The 16,119-nt window shown below is 45.7% G+C and overlaps 1 protein-coding gene across 1 annotated transcript in view; it reads right to left on the bottom strand.

The window, feature by feature from the left end:
* Positions 1–981: 981 nt before the first annotated feature.
* LOC128710199 (cyclic AMP response element-binding protein A) overlaps positions 982–16,119 on the bottom strand; it is a 93,958-nt gene continuing 78,820 nt past the window's right edge. Inside the window, exons 3-6 of the mRNA XM_053805243.1 lie at positions 2,069–2,670; positions 1,482–1,988; positions 1,251–1,394; positions 982–1,176 (exon numbers count right to left, since the gene is read on the bottom strand). Of these exons, the coding sequence (XP_053661218.1) occupies positions 982–1,176; positions 1,251–1,394; positions 1,482–1,988; positions 2,069–2,670 (1,448 nt within the window). The remainder of the gene's footprint in view (positions 1,177–1,250; positions 1,395–1,481; positions 1,989–2,068; positions 2,671–16,119) is intronic.

Below are 16,119 nucleotides of genomic sequence, written 5' to 3'. Positions count from 1 at the left end.
GGCGTGCAATGTAAAACGGTTTCTCCTTTCGTGCGTAACTGTAAGATTACCTCCAAAGTACTAAAACGCTACTAGGAAAAGAACGTGACGGGTTTAAAAAGTTAACAAAGTATGTGCGGTCCGGTGAACCAAAACATCGCATGCAGTTTTAAAAGAAACTGGACTGGACGCTTGGTTTGCTCTAGCAGCCGCTAGATGGCGCTCTGTACAGATTTCGTCGCCTGGCGCGATGTTTTTGCACGGTCGCATAAATGCTAAGTTAAAAATTCAAGCGAGGTAACAAACTATATCGAAAAGAAAAGCACAAACCATACCCTTAAATCCGCCCTATTACCATTCTGCTACGTGCTGCACGTTATTCCTTCCTAAGCCTCCATGTTTCCGGTTCTGAATCCAGAAAAATGGACCCACTCCAACGGTACCTACAAAACAACAAGGCACACGTTTTTCGAATCCGCCTCCAAAACCACACACCTACACGCTTCGGACGCGTGTTACAATCGTTCTACTAAGTCTGCACGTTACCTTAGAAGGCCTGCTTCCGATACAATTATTTTAAAAACAATGCTACAACACCTCGCTACAGCTTTGTTTCGGAATGTTAACTTGCGTTTTCCAGCCTCACGTAATCTACTTACGCGTAACGAAATAACAACCTGCCATCCTGCCGTACCGTACTGGACCCTCTTCGCTAGAATCGGTTATCTGTGTGTGCGGAAGACTTTCACCACTGATCCAGATGCGTTCTGGCGCCACTCGCCGTCATTTCTATCGATCGCAAATGTTCCTTATTGCACGAAACTCCTCCCCAGGAGTCGCCGGTTCGATCGAATCGATCTGGGTCTATCTAACAGTAGTATAACACCGCATCAATCAAGCTTCCGTTCGCGCCCTCCTTTGACTCGCGCCTACGCGGGGGACATTAGCATTAGTTTGTACATTTGTGTGTTACGGCGCGCCGTTCTGGTAGGGAGGGGGGCCTTACGCCTTCCGGGCACCCTGTCGTGTGATGAGCTGTCGCAGCTTGGACAGCTCGGTCTGCAGATTCTGATTGCAATCCTCGAGCGTCTCGACGCGCTTGCGGTAGTCGAGATTCTCCGACATCAGTATCTCCACCCGGCGCTCCAGCTGATCCATGTACTCTTTCTTCTTTCGCCGACTTTCCTGTGCGGAGATCTAAAACAAACCGAGAAGCACGATGATGATGAGCGTATGAGATCTTTGGAGATCCTGGAAATTCTGGCTCTTACCTTGTTTTTGATCTTCCGCCGTATCTTTTTGAGAGATTTCTCTTCGGCTTTGGTCAGCGGGAGCCGGGTTGGGATAGGATAACCCTCTGCCAGTAGCGTTCGCTTTTCCTCTTCCGTCAAGATGAGCGTTCCCGTGGAACCCTTCTGCAATGGAGAAAGGCGTTGCAGCGGTAGATATTAATATTGGTTCATTAAATCATTTCGCCATTTCACCAAGGTTCGATAACTTACCGGTTGACTACTGATGAGCGGGGTGTGGATCGGCTGCCTCGTCGAGCTGGTTGTCGACTGTGAGGCGGACGGTGATGAACCAGCTGAGCTGTGGTGACTAGCGGTGGACGCTTGGCGGGAGGTAGTGGATGCCGATTGCCCACCAGCGGTGCTGCCGATCACGGAACCGGCCCCACCGGTGCTCGCATGCAGCGACGTTCGGCGGCTGGAGGTCGTCGAGTTCGCACCGCTCGACGTGCTGCTACCGATGTCGGTGGGCGGAGACATGGGGGAGACGTGATGTTCGGGGCTCTGGTTACCCTCCGATTCATCGCTCGGTAGCGAGGACGGCGGGGTCGGTGGCAGCCCGAATCCGGACGACTGTGGTTCCATCTTGATGTTTAGCTTGGACATTACAAGTTTCTGCTGCTGGGAGGTTGAGCTTTGCTGTGGAATGCTGGTAGCAATCATGATCTGCTGATTCTTGAGCAGACTCTGTGTTGCGGACGATAGCTGGAGGGAACCATTCTGCAAAGATGTATCATTCGTTGAAATAAATATTGAAGAATAAGAATTCTTTAGTCTCTTCCAGAACGACTTCACCCTACCTTATGCTCGAGGACGAGATCCGAATGGGTATAGGCGGCCAGGTTACCTCCGAGGTTGACGGATGAAACGCCATAGTTGTTAAGCAGGGTACCTCCACCACCTTCACCACTACCACCGCCTCCACCGCAACCGGACCCGATTGGTGATGGTGGACAGCTCGAGCTCGGTGACAGCGGTTCCTCCTTGACCGTCGTCTCATCGATATCAATGTCGCTGGCGGATGTGGAGGAGGATGAATCGTGACAGGACGATGACGAACCGAACCCAGCCAGCCCTTTCAGCCCGACGATGCTATCCTTGAGGTTGAGGTTATGGTTCACCGCGAGGTGATTATTGTTGTTGTTGCTGATGAGACCGGTGGCGTATCCACCGTTTGCGCCCGTTTGTGCGTTCTGCTGTAGAGCTGTCGCTGTGCCGTTGAACAGAAGTGCACCAGCACCACCGTTGGCCAGCAGGGACATACCGGCAATGGTGGGTTTACTGTCGCGCGGTTGCCCGTTGGCTAGCAGCGAGTTTGTGTGATTCTGCCTGTGGATGATGTGCTGATGTTTGCTGTTGCCATTCATGCTGATAGCTGGATAGCATTCTTCATCCATATCTGCTGAAATGTCGAAACGAAGAGAAAAGAGCGCAAGAGATACAGTTACAACCAAATCGATAACGATCTGTAACTAATGGTTGGGAGTTATAAATAATATTTGCCTTAAATCGAACCACACGTTTACAAACGCAGTAAAGAAAGCAGTGGCAGCAATTCAGGTCAAACGAATCTGCTGCATTACGGGGCCGCGTGCAAATGTCAGTTGCAGGTCGCGCTGTCCGTTGTTTTGACAGGTGCACTTACAGGCACGGAGGAGTTGAACGTTCAGATTCGGAATAGTAGGTTTGTTTGAACGCCTGTCGGAGGAGGAGATTATTTGGTTACTGCTCCCGTTGCTGGTTCCAGACGAGGCGAGCTTGTTCCGTTACGTAAGGGAAAACAGACCCGGAGACAAATATGTGGGGATAGCAGAGGGAGACGTAAAAAACGATAATAGACCCAGCTTACTCCAACGGAAAACCCTGGCAGATAATACAGTACCTTCGACATAAGCTTATCGTCTGCATAAACTCCATTTTCTAGCTAATGCAGCTCTTTAAACACTGCTGTTACCGCAGGGATACCGGGGATACACATCGATTAGCAACTGAGTTAACAAATCTATTCCAAGTCTATTCTAAATTAATTTTCATAGACAAGGATTTTTTCCAAGGAATTCCAGAATTTAACCATTATTGCCCTTGTAGGGGTCATTGTATAAAAAAAAAAACACAAAAACCTTTATACAGTGATACGACAACAAGAGAGGTCATTCGGTTAAACCGGCCACATCCGAGATCGACCGTATCTGGATATAATTATCCAGCTGGGAAAAATGGAATGGAATATTATTGAAAGTTTGGTAGAACTTGAGAATTCCTTATCATAGCAATAATTATGTCACTCAACTAGGAGTTGATCTGTCAGATCATGTATGGAAGCTGTCATTTATTAGTAGCACGGATAAAAAAAAAAGCACCCGGTTCAAACGTGTCTGGCTTTCCACCGCATAAGCATTCACATGGCATGGTACTAAAACAAAATGTCAATCGAGTAACATTTCTCCCACCTCGTACATTGTATGCAACACATCCCCAGCATGGCTTTAGCTGTCCAAATATTCACACGTCTTATGTCTCGTTAAGCAAAACGGGATCGGTTTGGCTGGAAAAGTCATAAACGATAATTAATATGGTCGATCGTAAAAGTCATCCCTGACCAGTTTTGCCTCTCTCTCACACACACACTCGTCTAACGAGCCGACGTTCGAAGTTTGCGGTGAGTCGATAGGCACCGAATCGAGAAGATCCGCAGAGTCGAAATGTCAGCTATCTTTCGCCGACCACCTGTACGCTCACCGGACGATTATGATCGCTCGCAATACGGTTGAGGTCTATCGTGGTTCGCGAAGAATGTTCACCACGAGGCTGGCTTATTGCTATTCCTTTTACTCAGTAGCATTCCCCTCCAGCAGTGCAGGTGAAAATTATCTTCATCTAATTAATAACCATAATAAATCGCAACGCAACCAATCGAGCATGGTTGGCACCACGATGGCTGCTAGCAACACTAGCTGGCGGTTGGAGAAAAAAAGCCGTCTGAACCAAAACTCGTTCCAGATGGCATTCGCCGGCTCCTGGCACGGCCTTGCCCGGGAGAGGGGCCCGGGTAGAAAAACGCGGGCAGAAAATCAGCGCACAATCCTTTCCTAATTGAATGATTATAATATAAGCCGTCGCGTAAGTTGAAAGTTGTCCTCTCGCCGATAAGTCCCCCTTTTTTCTGTGTGGCGTGAGCAATGCGCTCGGGCACATTTTCGTGCTAATTGACAACTTGCTGCTCCTAGTCAACCGCGGGCGGGTGACTTTTCCGTGCACGAAAAGTGCAACCAAGCATAACGTGCCGATCAATCGATCAAGCGTGCGCCTTTCGCGCCGATCATCGGCTGGTGCTGAGCGTTTGCTGCTGTTGCTGGAAACGGAAATTCATTAAATTTTAATTGAAATTGTTGTGATTCCGAGCGCGGGAGCTAAGGGAAAAATTCATTCCTTCAGCCGCCCGGGTGCAAGGAGCAACGGTGAAGTAGGTTAGAGACGCCACACCAGTTTGCGTGTCGATCGATCGACCGCATCCATTGACATTCCGTCATCATCGTCATCTGCGCGGGCACCATAGAGCGTTTTTCTGCCGAGCCCGGGTTTCGATGCAACCACAACCGTCCGAAGGAGGGGAGAGTGTTATTGGTGCACTTTTGTAAGGCAGCGTCTTGGCAGGCGTGTTGCAGCAGGATATCGCTGGAAGATCCAACCGTCTGCAATCATAATCATCGTCTTACGAATCGCGCATACACAACCACAATCCATTGCCCCACACAACTGACGTAAACCACACCAAATGACGCCTTCTTCGACGACTTCGAATGGATTTGAAGTTTTATTGAAACTGTTTTTCGTTCGTTTTGTCGTCTCAAAGAGGACGTCATAATTGCATGCGCCGATGAGTCACGAATCGTGCAGTACGATTTCTAGCAACGGTGGAATTCAACCACAAGGATTGATTTGCGATCATCATTTGGCAATCGTGCTGGTTTTGTGGCAGTGACGATTGGTTAGTATCGGTGTTAGGTTCAAACAACTCCCCATAATACCTTTTATGATAAAATGTTTCAATTAGTTGCGCCGGTGAATAGTGAAGTATAAATAAAAAAAAGATTAGATTTAAAATTAGATTAGACGGACATCATCTTTTGCCTTCTGTTAATCTTGATTGCGCTCCCTGTGTAAAGGGTTTTCTGCTCAAAGCGACTTTCACATGGCGTCATCTTGAACTCCAATCAAACGACGCACCATCGTCACCGCAGACTGCCTCACTTAATTTCGATACTTTCAAATATCACCCAAAAAGGGGGAATTTAATTTAATTCCACCGGCGTTACCGTTCCAATTGGATGGCTGCAGCTTGGAGAAATTGTGTGATCAACTTCACGCGAAGGCGCTCCACATTCCTTTCGTGAAGTTTCTTGCAAGCTTGTGACTTTTTGGACTGATTTAACAACAATTTAATGTTTTTTTTCTACTATTCCATACTGTTATTCTCATTTATAGAGTGCCTATGCCTATTATCCGCCAAGACTAGTACCATACCATAATTAGGTAACACGGATAATGAACACACCTTCGAATTTGTGAAATATATTGGACTATAATATAGGAAGAAGAGAGTTTTTTTATGAATATAATATATTTTTACTTGATGGTTTAGTCTTGTAGTAGAATTGAGATTTCTTTAAGTATTCTAGCTCATTTATTTTATACTGTTAGACCGTTTACTTTTTTCTGTTTGCGATGTTTAAGCAAATATGTCAAATCTCCTTTGGAGCTGTCATTTCCCAGCAGCACGGATAATCGGACCCCCGGTTGAATGGCACCCGGACAATCGGGCTTTAACTTAAATTCATGAAATGCCTCAAATAATTTACTTAGTTCCTTAAATACCTTAACCAAATTAATCAAATTGAATTTAATGTCCCGAAGTACCCACAGCTTTTCACCTCAAATCGACAAATTTCTATTAATCTTCAATTTCTCCCTACCAAAAAAAAAAAAAATAATAACAACCAATACTGGTGACTTTCTACCACCTGTACACAAAACGGATGCAATTCGATTAGCCAAACTATCCAAAACCTTTCCCGCCAGCACCATCTCAGCTCTCAACACCACTCAATCACGACGGGATGGGATCGCTTTCGTTTCCATCTTTACCACAGCTACTGTCATAAATAGTGAACCATTTCCCAAGCCCGAACGATTGTTTCGCCTCCATCCCCCCACCCCCTTCATTTTCTTCATTTGCCATTGTTTGAACTCGGTCAGTTACGTCCAGCTGTTTGCCGGTGCATGCGACCGGTACTGTCTATTTCCGGACGCAAAACCCAACGGCCGAAAGGAAAGAAAATGCGCTTCTATTTTTTGTTTTGGGGAGCATTTTTTTTGCTTTGCTTTTTGTTTAGAGATTGTTCCGGTGTTCCATTCTCTTTTCTTTAGCTTTCCCGATGCAGATGCTGTTGCACTTTCGCTGGCTAAACGTTTTCACATCGGATAAAGGTGAGGGAGTGTGTATGTGTGCGAGATCAATTTTTCATTGTGCTTGTCATTGCAGTTAATATCTTGAGCTGTTTCCACAGCGTTGCTTTCCTTCGGAATGATTTCCCCTCGGCGACTCTCGATGCGTATCTATTTTCTCACCTGGTTTAGGTCCTTGTCTTTCGGCCAGAAGTTTTCCTTCTTTGGGCGAAATAAAGACCCGATTCATTCACTTCCCACCTACACAAACACACACATACCCTGCCCTGTTTCTTGGCCCATAAATCGTAACGCGTTCAATGGAACGGGACTGGAATGTTGGTTCCCCTTTTACCACCCTGCCTCGATTGCATCCTCTTTGCACGTTTTCCACATTCCTGCGCCTCAAAGAGGGCCATTTTGTGGTTTTTTTTTGCCGGTAAAACACAGAACGATCGGGGACCTCTCAATTTTCGCCTGCTGTAGCGCATTGTTTTTGCTTTTCTGCAATTGTGCGTTTATTTTTATGTTGCCCTTTTTTTGATGCTTACGAAGCGATGTTTATACGCTTCCCCCAAGAAGGCACCCTAAATTCAATTCTCTCGCAAAACAATCGTTTTTTCGATGTTGTCATTTTTTGCCAATAAAAAAGGCCTCACTTTGGCAACAATGTTTGTACGGCATTTCACATCCGGAAGTGCGGGTAAATACTTCAAACAAACCCGAAGCGTTGTGCGCGATGCGATCAATTTTCCAGCCGCGATCTTGCCATTCGTACAACGCCTCACCAGTCTCTCGCTCACACACACACACACAGTACACCATTGCGATGAAATGGCGAGAAATCGCAACGGAATTGAACCGTTGCAGCCCCGGGGTAATGGTATTGGAATGGGACATTTGTCAAGGCGGGTTCCGTTTCTGTGCTTCACACACTTCACACCACCGGGCCGGGATGAGGGGATGGTGGTCTGCAATTGCGATCGAAAGTGAGATTTATCGGTGGAAAATAGTGCTCTCGGCTGGTGGTCCCACCCCCGGTAATGGCTCACTACAGAGGCGATGCGAGAGCGATGGAATCGTGGATTAGCGATCGAACCGCAAGTGCAGTTGCGTGCAATTGATGTAACAAATCGTCCATCATCCGCGCCCGTCTCGCTCTGTCTCGTGCACAGAATTTCATAATCTACGGATGCGCGTGATGTAGAGCTGATGTTGCCCTACACCACACCACACCACCTGGGGCACCCGGTTTCTCCGACTGCTGGCCCCGAGGTTCATCAAAGCAAACATGATGGAAGTGACAAATGCAATTGGATGCAGATAAATCATGCATGTATGCAGCGGCTGTACAATTATTGTCACTTCCACTACGCTCTAGGCCCCATCGGGCTCGTGATCGTGGCACGGCTGGTAGTTTTACCCATGTTTACTACTCTTCCTTCAGCTTTGCGTTGCACAATAGCGCCATAGAAGATGAGATGTTTGATTGATTGTGCGACCGGTGTGGACAAATGGTACGGAAGCATATGGATTTATTTTATTTCCTTGGAAACAATCAACACCGATATTGCCGTGTGGTAACAATTAAATCAACAAAAAGTATCCATCGCTCATCGCTCTCGCATAGTGCTGTACTGGTTCCACTGTCGTACAATTTATTACACGAATATATTACGAGCTATATGGAAGCGTATAAATTATTGTTTAAAAGGCAATTAGCTAGAATTCCAACGATTTACGCTTTGTGGAATACGGATACATTAGCTCCATACCATGCGTACAATTGCTAGAACTCAAAGCATTTATCACAAATGTTCGAACAAAGTGGGCAATCTTTTAACCAATTCGTCATAATTTATTCTTAGAATCTAGCTTATCTGAATGACTACATCTTGTACATATCCAACGCATATCTATCAGTCACTTGATCATCATTAAAGGCGATCGTACTCGAAGTACATGGAGCGAAGTCGGGAAGAGACTACCCACAGCTCTCTGGACCGCTGTCGATGGGCGACATATTTATGCCTTTAATTGGCTGTAAACACGTGCTAAAAGTCCCACCTTTACATGGTTACTTTGCAGTCGCGTTTGAAGTATTTGAGGCCAGGGAACATGTTCGCGGAAGAGGACGGTTGTCCACCTCTACAACCATTCAGCAGACAACAAGATTTTCATGCGTAAAGAAGAATTTGTTTTCATTTCGCATTAAGGCAGCACACCAAACGAAGGTTCAATGACATCGATTAGAGAGCTTTGAAGAAAAGGACAGAAAAGAAGATTGCTGAAGATAAATCAAAAGGAGCTTTTACAAACCAAACCCCGACCCCCCAACAGCAAACAGACCACCAAGAATTAGGCTATATATACACGCACCACTCGATAGACTTGTGAACTGGCTGAACGATTGATCACGATCTTCAGACACTCCCTGGCGGAACGTCGTGGTCGTGGGTTTTCAGGGGGTTGTTCGTTTTGCGGTGTGCGTGTACTCAAATCGCTACGAGCTATGACTCAATCTCCGGCCCGACTAGCACGGCGTCGTCTGTCAGCACGTTCGACGTTACCTTGCTGCGGGCTGGAAGGGTGTAAGCAACAAACCCTCTACCACCGCGGTTCGAATCGCGAATAGCAAATGATCGAGATCAAAACATTGCCCCAAAGAGCTTCGAAGATTGCGATCGAAGATCGTGGACGATAGTGCCGGGAAAGGCGAAACCTCCCTTCCCAGTACCCGAGCAGGGATGGCAAGACACAACAAAAAAAACGAGAGCACTACAGACACCCTATCCTAGGATAGCGGCCCGTAGTGAAATGGATCCCCATCCCCGAGTGCAGTGAAGTGGTTGTGCCATTTATTCCATGAATGAAATTTCATTCAGCATCCCGCTGCAGCTGGCGCTGCTTAAGAACGGGCGTCATGTTTGGAGTGGAGAAGAAAAACTCTCTATGACAAACAGACGCACAAAGCGGACACAAGCGTAGTCGCCGTGGCCAACAGTGACATCAATGCAATCGGGAAGATCCGTGAGACATAAACGGATAGAGTGCTTTCGCTTGACAATTCGAACGAAGGGGGGAGCCAGAGAGACAGAACCAAGTAACCAAGAAAATGGTTGAAGGTGATTTGAGAGATGAAAACCGAATACCTGGGAAGAAAGCGCAGAAATTATGTCAATTGTTTTTGCTTCTCCACCGTCGGGACAACATCCAACACTCGGTTCACTTGGTGAATGGTGTTAGTTTCATGTTTACTATTACCTCGGGAGGGAGTTTACGTTGTTGGCTTGTGCTGTTGCTGCAGCTACCATTTTGTTGCGATAAAGATGAAGACTTTTCAGACAAAATCAGGCTAAGAGAATGTGTTTGGGTGGGTCTTTGCTGGGTAGGGAAAGGGAATGCAGACATCCCAGTTCTATGAGCGATCGGTGGTACGTGTGATCCGGGGTTCAGTTGCCGGGTGGTGGAGTCCAAGTCAGTTCATAAGGAAATGAAGGAATGAATGGAGAAGTAATAACTCTCATATCGGACCAGCATAGCCCAAGAAAGCATGGCGAGGAAAGTGAACTGCAAATGGAAACTGTTCTGCTTGGAGTCACGAAAAGCTAATGTAGGACGGCAAGGAGAACAATAAATTCTGCTCAAATGTCTTAATAGAGTGTCCTATAACGTTGGTAGAAAGATAAACGATTAACTTTGAAAATATTTAAAAAAGTACTTGTGACCATGATTTTTTCGACCCCCTACCAATCTGGGTAAATTGAGCGCCAACTGAAAAGAGGAAACTTAAAGTTAAATCTAGTTCCTTGATATAGCATATCTGTTATACACGATGGAGCAAAATTACCAAGTATTGTACTAAAGTCGCGACCCGGTGGTGTATTGGTAGCGGCGCAGAAGCTCGTTATGCCAAAAAGAAGGAGAAGAAGAAGACACTAAAATGAAGAACTGGGGGACTGTAATGTCATTAGAATGACACTGGACAACCCAACGCGTTAAGTCCTTTTGGGTCCTTCACATGGACAGATGGGATGTGATGGACCCAACAAAATGTGGACTGTTGGTGTTGGTGGTTTGAGGATTCCTGCTGCAGGCAAATCCCGAAAAGCAGTTTTGCGTCGGATAAGTATACTAAAGACATTAACTAATATAAATAAGCTCAAGAATAACTGTAATAACTAATTCCTATCAGCAGTAAAATTTCTATAAGATATGAAGTGTTATAAGACAAGATAAAAAAAAGTAGACGCAGCTGAAGCTAAGCGAAATGTAATTAATAAATTCAAATATATCTTCAAAATAAATCAAATTATTCGATGTCCTTGGGTAGTTGCATATATGCAAATTGTGTAACATTATTTAACAATCCTAAGTGACCAACCTAACTCTTCCTTCCATCAAGAAAATCAATTTAGCAACGCGTGAAAACCACAAGCAGCAGTCGGACCATTAAATAACAATCAACGCATAACAGTACATCGTTTTTGTTTTTCCCTGCTTATTGAATTCTTGCCACACCACTGTGCCGAGACGTGAAAGACTGTGCAAAACATACAAAGATCAACAATAAAATCCTCAATAAACCTGTCAAATGAGCATCGTTAAGCAGGCCCGGCACCAAGGCGGAAGGAGAGGCCAGGAGAGGAAAAAAAACCCATCTGGAATCTGCATGAAAATAAAATATCTGTCAAAAACGATGCCGCCAGAAGGTAGGAGATCCAGCCGGTCGTTCGGAATATTTGTCTCCGTGGTTCGATTTTTCTTTACAAAGCATACGATCCCCACAGCATGCTTCTTATCAACTGGGAACTGATCGGTTCGTCTCATTTTGGTTCATTTTTTTCCTCATTCCTTGAAGGTTTTTGGGTAATTTTATTGCTAACCTGATATGGAATGGAGCAAAAATCAAGAATCGCTCTCGCGAACTATAAAGTACAGATCAACGATCCACTTCTGCTTCTACGCGGTGTGCAAGGGCTTTAACCGTGGTCGGATCACACCACCGGCGCGAGAAGGGTTTAGAGCGAAAATGCTTCGCCAAAACAAAAAAAAAACACAGCACAAAGCTTCGTTCTACTTCATTAACATATTTGCTAAGCCATTAAAATGTCCGGTTCTTATGTGTGCCGAAAAGCAAACAAATGGAATGAAATAAAAATTTCATATCGTCGAATAGACGGAGAGCTAACCGGGCAACGAACGACGAACCCGCGTGACGGTAAGACGCAGCAGAACGTAGCCACACACACACACACGCCGGTTTCGGTAAAAAGAATTAAAAAGCCAAATCTTTTGCACCGTAGTTTGCCAGTGAGCAAGTTTCGTTTCAACTTTTCACCGAAGGCCTTGCCGGTGCGAGGGACCGAATGCGCTTCGGTCAGCATAATTTCGATACCGGGCTTGACGGCCCATGGCGACGGTGCGTAAGGTTCAACACGCCCGGGGGTAGGAAGGTATGTGCGAAGGCAAACAAATTCGCAAATAAGTTATGCAATCTGGTTGAAATTTTTTATTGTTTTCACTTTTGAAACCACTTCGGGTGCGTTTCGTGTATGTGCACCTTCCCCGTTCTGGTACAGCGCGGGGAGGAAATGGGAAGGGGAAAAAAACGAGTTGCCATTTTATCTTCCCAGCAAACCCCGGCAACACCAGATTGGGCTTTTGCACATTAAACGAAAAGAATAACTGCAATTCGTACCAGGAAACCCCGAAAGAAAAACGCCAAAATCACACTCCTTTCTGTAGCAAATTGGTTTCAGATTTTACCTGTTCACTTCGTTTTATTTGCCGTGCGTTTGGCATGTGACAGTTTTTTTTCCAAAGTTTGGTTTTTGCTTAAACTTTTTTTATTCGGCGGGGGGGAGGTTTTTTTCTTGCTTTTCTTTTTGCAACGAGCGAAATAAATGTCAGTTAGTACGCCGGTCTCGATTATGCGAATTGCGCGAAATGACTCTTTTTAAGCCCATTTTCCAACGGGAAGGCGCGAAAGCGAAAATGGACAACTGACGGAAAAAGGGGACGCGACAAAGGAAGGTTAGGTTCAATGAACTACCGGTTTTAAAAATTCAACCAACATTAGTTCAACATCTTACTTAAAGAGATATGATTTTTTATAATTATTTTCATCGTTTAAGCCCTCGGAAGTTGAAGTGTGTCTTAAAGAGTTTAAAAAAAATTAAAATTCATAATCTAAAACTATTCAAACTTTACCAAGCTGCTTGCAACAGTTGAAATCTTTACTTCCGGTTTGCTGTCCGTTCAAAACCTTACAAAAAAAGCCAAACTTTAAATTAAAATTTCTCACGCGCGCCCATGCAACACCCGCTTAATGCCCCTAACGAGTTTGTCACTCAGGTCTTTAGTTGGCCTTTTTTACATTTTTCGGTTACGATTAAGGTGTCTGTATCCAGGAAAGTTTTAACGAAACCCGCGATGCACAAGAAGAAGCAGAAAAAAAAAACAATCATCCAACAAATCCAATTTGTCGATAAAGCTGAACGAAACCACGGCAACGGCATCGGGGGGAGAAAGAAAAAATGGTTGAAGACGGTGAAAAAACGCACAGCCTGCTACATTGTAGCGGTATTTAGTCGATTCGGCCCCCGTTGGCCCAAATAGCCCGGGTAAAGCTTCTTCGCCAGCGTGCTCTGCAAAACCACACCGCTGATACGATGAAACGACGCGAAACGAAATCGCGGAAAACGATCACACCTTCGAATGCGGGATTCCGGGCACGTGTTATCTGCCCGGCGTTCGGCGGTGGGTATTAATTCGTGCGAGCTTTTTTGGGAATGTTTAAGATTCATTGATTAATGATCTCGAGCAGCTCCAGATGATGGAAGAGGATCGTTCAAGTACAGCGAAACAAATGTTTCCCTTACTTCTGGGGTTTTTACGTTACCGCGGGCCATTAATTGCATGAATCGAAACAACATGTATTCATTTTTTTGACATGTCATAAGCCGTTGTTAAATGTGAAGTGATAGTTGTCTATGCACAACACTTCCATGCTTACTGCACTGATTTACAAAAAGGAAAAAAAAAACACATTTTGATCGTCACTTATCCTTGAATTATACCACTTCAACTTTCAAATTCACATTTGTTAATTCTACCCTCCAAAGAAAAGGCATCTGTCTGGTTGTATGTTTTTAATACCGCTTCATCCGGGCAGGCAAAAGTGCAACGGTTAAACAAAAACAAAAACAGCAATACCCCACACAACGATTGCCAACGGATTGCTGTACGCGGCGCCATTTACTTATGGTAGATAGCTCTACACATTTTGGGGAGTTTCGTTTCGCTATCCTGCCTCATTTATCTCGAACAAGTTTAGCGACTATTATGACATTTAAGACAACTTTCGCACCACCCCGCGTGCGTCACTGACATTTGGACGTGAGTAAAAACAACAACCTCCACCAACTGGAGAGAACTGAACGCAAAATAGAGCAAGCGTTGTTGTATTTTATTTTACTTTCCTTCCAAATCTAACGGGGTTGAACTGAGACCGGTGCTGAGGAGTGGTAAAAAGGGATACAGGATATGGGTTCAATTTGTCACACCGATCACGTCGCGGGTAGTGGCCCAACCGGCGGTGATCGAGAAAGCGCGTTCGGATCAGCTACGCACGATCACCGATCTTACCGTCTCTCGTTATTTCTCTTTGCTCCAATTCTCCTCCGATCCTCCGTGCGAGATTCGAAGCGCACCTGGAACCTGGAAAATGACTCAATCTTAGTCATCGACTACTGGATGTTGACCCGGACCCGGATCGCATTAAGACGATGTGAACCCCCGCTTTGGCGAAGTACCTTTCTCAAAAGCCGTAACGAACCATTCCCGATCGATTGCAATCGCTGATAGATTAATGTGCAATTCCATGCGCACGGAGATACCCTTTTCGGTTGAGTCATGGTTTGGGCGTTTGGTCGAAACCGTGGCCGAAAATGGGGACACCCGCCAAGGATAGCCGTGGTGCGGCACAATTGGAAATAGACACAAAATATGGGACACAATGTTCTTGCGAGGCGAAACAATGCAAACATCGATCATTCGAACGGCCGGAGCCGGAGTCGACTGGTGGCGTTTTGATCTTCATGCACCGCATATCGCATACACCTCCACCAGTCCGTTTGCGCATGATTTGTGGAAATCCCACGAGATTTCTCACTGATCATTCCCAGGAGGATCTCCGGCGACTCGGCATCCTAACCCTGCTCAGGCTCCGGCTAAAGCGCCACTCTTAAATCAGTCGTGATGCCGCATCATGCCACATTAAGCTCGTCGGGTCGTGTTGTGTAGTGCTTCTAGCCACAATCAATTAACATCTCATCTGGCATTAAAGACATCGCTTCGAGTGGCTCTTCCAGTTCGTGTATGATCGTGGAAGCATTCACTTACATGGATGCATGGAGGGGCACGCAAGTCTGAGCCGCAACATTGTTGCAGAACGACCGCACCGGAGTGCTTCTGTAAGAAATGATCCATTCTCCGCGGAATGGTATGCCAGTTTGCAGAAATGTATAAAAACCTCCACAGTGAGCCGTGGAACCGGCAAGGGTAGTGTGGGGGCTTGTATGCAACTCTGGTTTGCAAACAGCAGGAGCTTGGTAACACAACGCAGCGTTATTAGCCGCCCGGTAAGAAAAACAACTTCACTCGCTATTAAATAATTGTAATCACCCTTCCGCCTAACGATTACTTGATACAATTTAACGGGTGCCGCGCGGGAATTAAAACCATAAAACGGACATGAAAAAGTTTCATTCACCTATCGGTTTGAGGGCTGGATAGTGTGCTAAGCTGAACACGATAAAGCTTGCGGGAAAATGGTTCAGATTGTTTGAGGTCTAAGCTGTTTTCGAGCCTGTTGTTTCCGTGACGGTGATATATTCCGCCCCGAGAACAGGACCTTGAGAATATTCGATTGTACAAATTTACGTCATGAATTTTCGATAGCCTCCTCGATACACTGCGCGCATACATTAGACGAGACAAATACACGGTTCACGGTGTTTGCTCAGGTGATCACTTCCTCAGGGCTCCATCTTCAAAAGTATTCCTCTGTAAGAGTAGAATTAACAGAGAAATTTCGCGTATCGTAATGTTAAACAAACGAGCGGAGTGAGTTCAACGTCAATAACAACCTTTTCCCCATCCTAAATCCCATAGTGCAACACTCAGCAAGATACCGCAGACTAACCTCAACCAGGCGTCGAACCAACTGTACGAAAACGGGGGATTAGATTACCGGCCGGGTCTGGAACCTTGCCCAAGGTTCGCATCATCTATCGTAACGCCCAACGGAAGCTACCGCCCGAACCGGTGCGGTGGATGTGGTCGGACGGAGTCATACCGGCACACGGGCATACATAAACACACACCAATGCAATCGATCTCG

This window comes from Anopheles marshallii, chromosome 2 (genome assembly GCF_943734725.1).
Source record: "Anopheles marshallii chromosome 2, idAnoMarsDA_429_01, whole genome shotgun sequence".
Classification (NCBI taxonomy): Eukaryota; Metazoa; Arthropoda; class Insecta; order Diptera; family Culicidae; genus Anopheles; species Anopheles marshallii.
The sequence above is the reverse complement of the archived record's forward strand: the minus strand, read 5'-3'. Positions and strand labels throughout refer to the sequence as shown.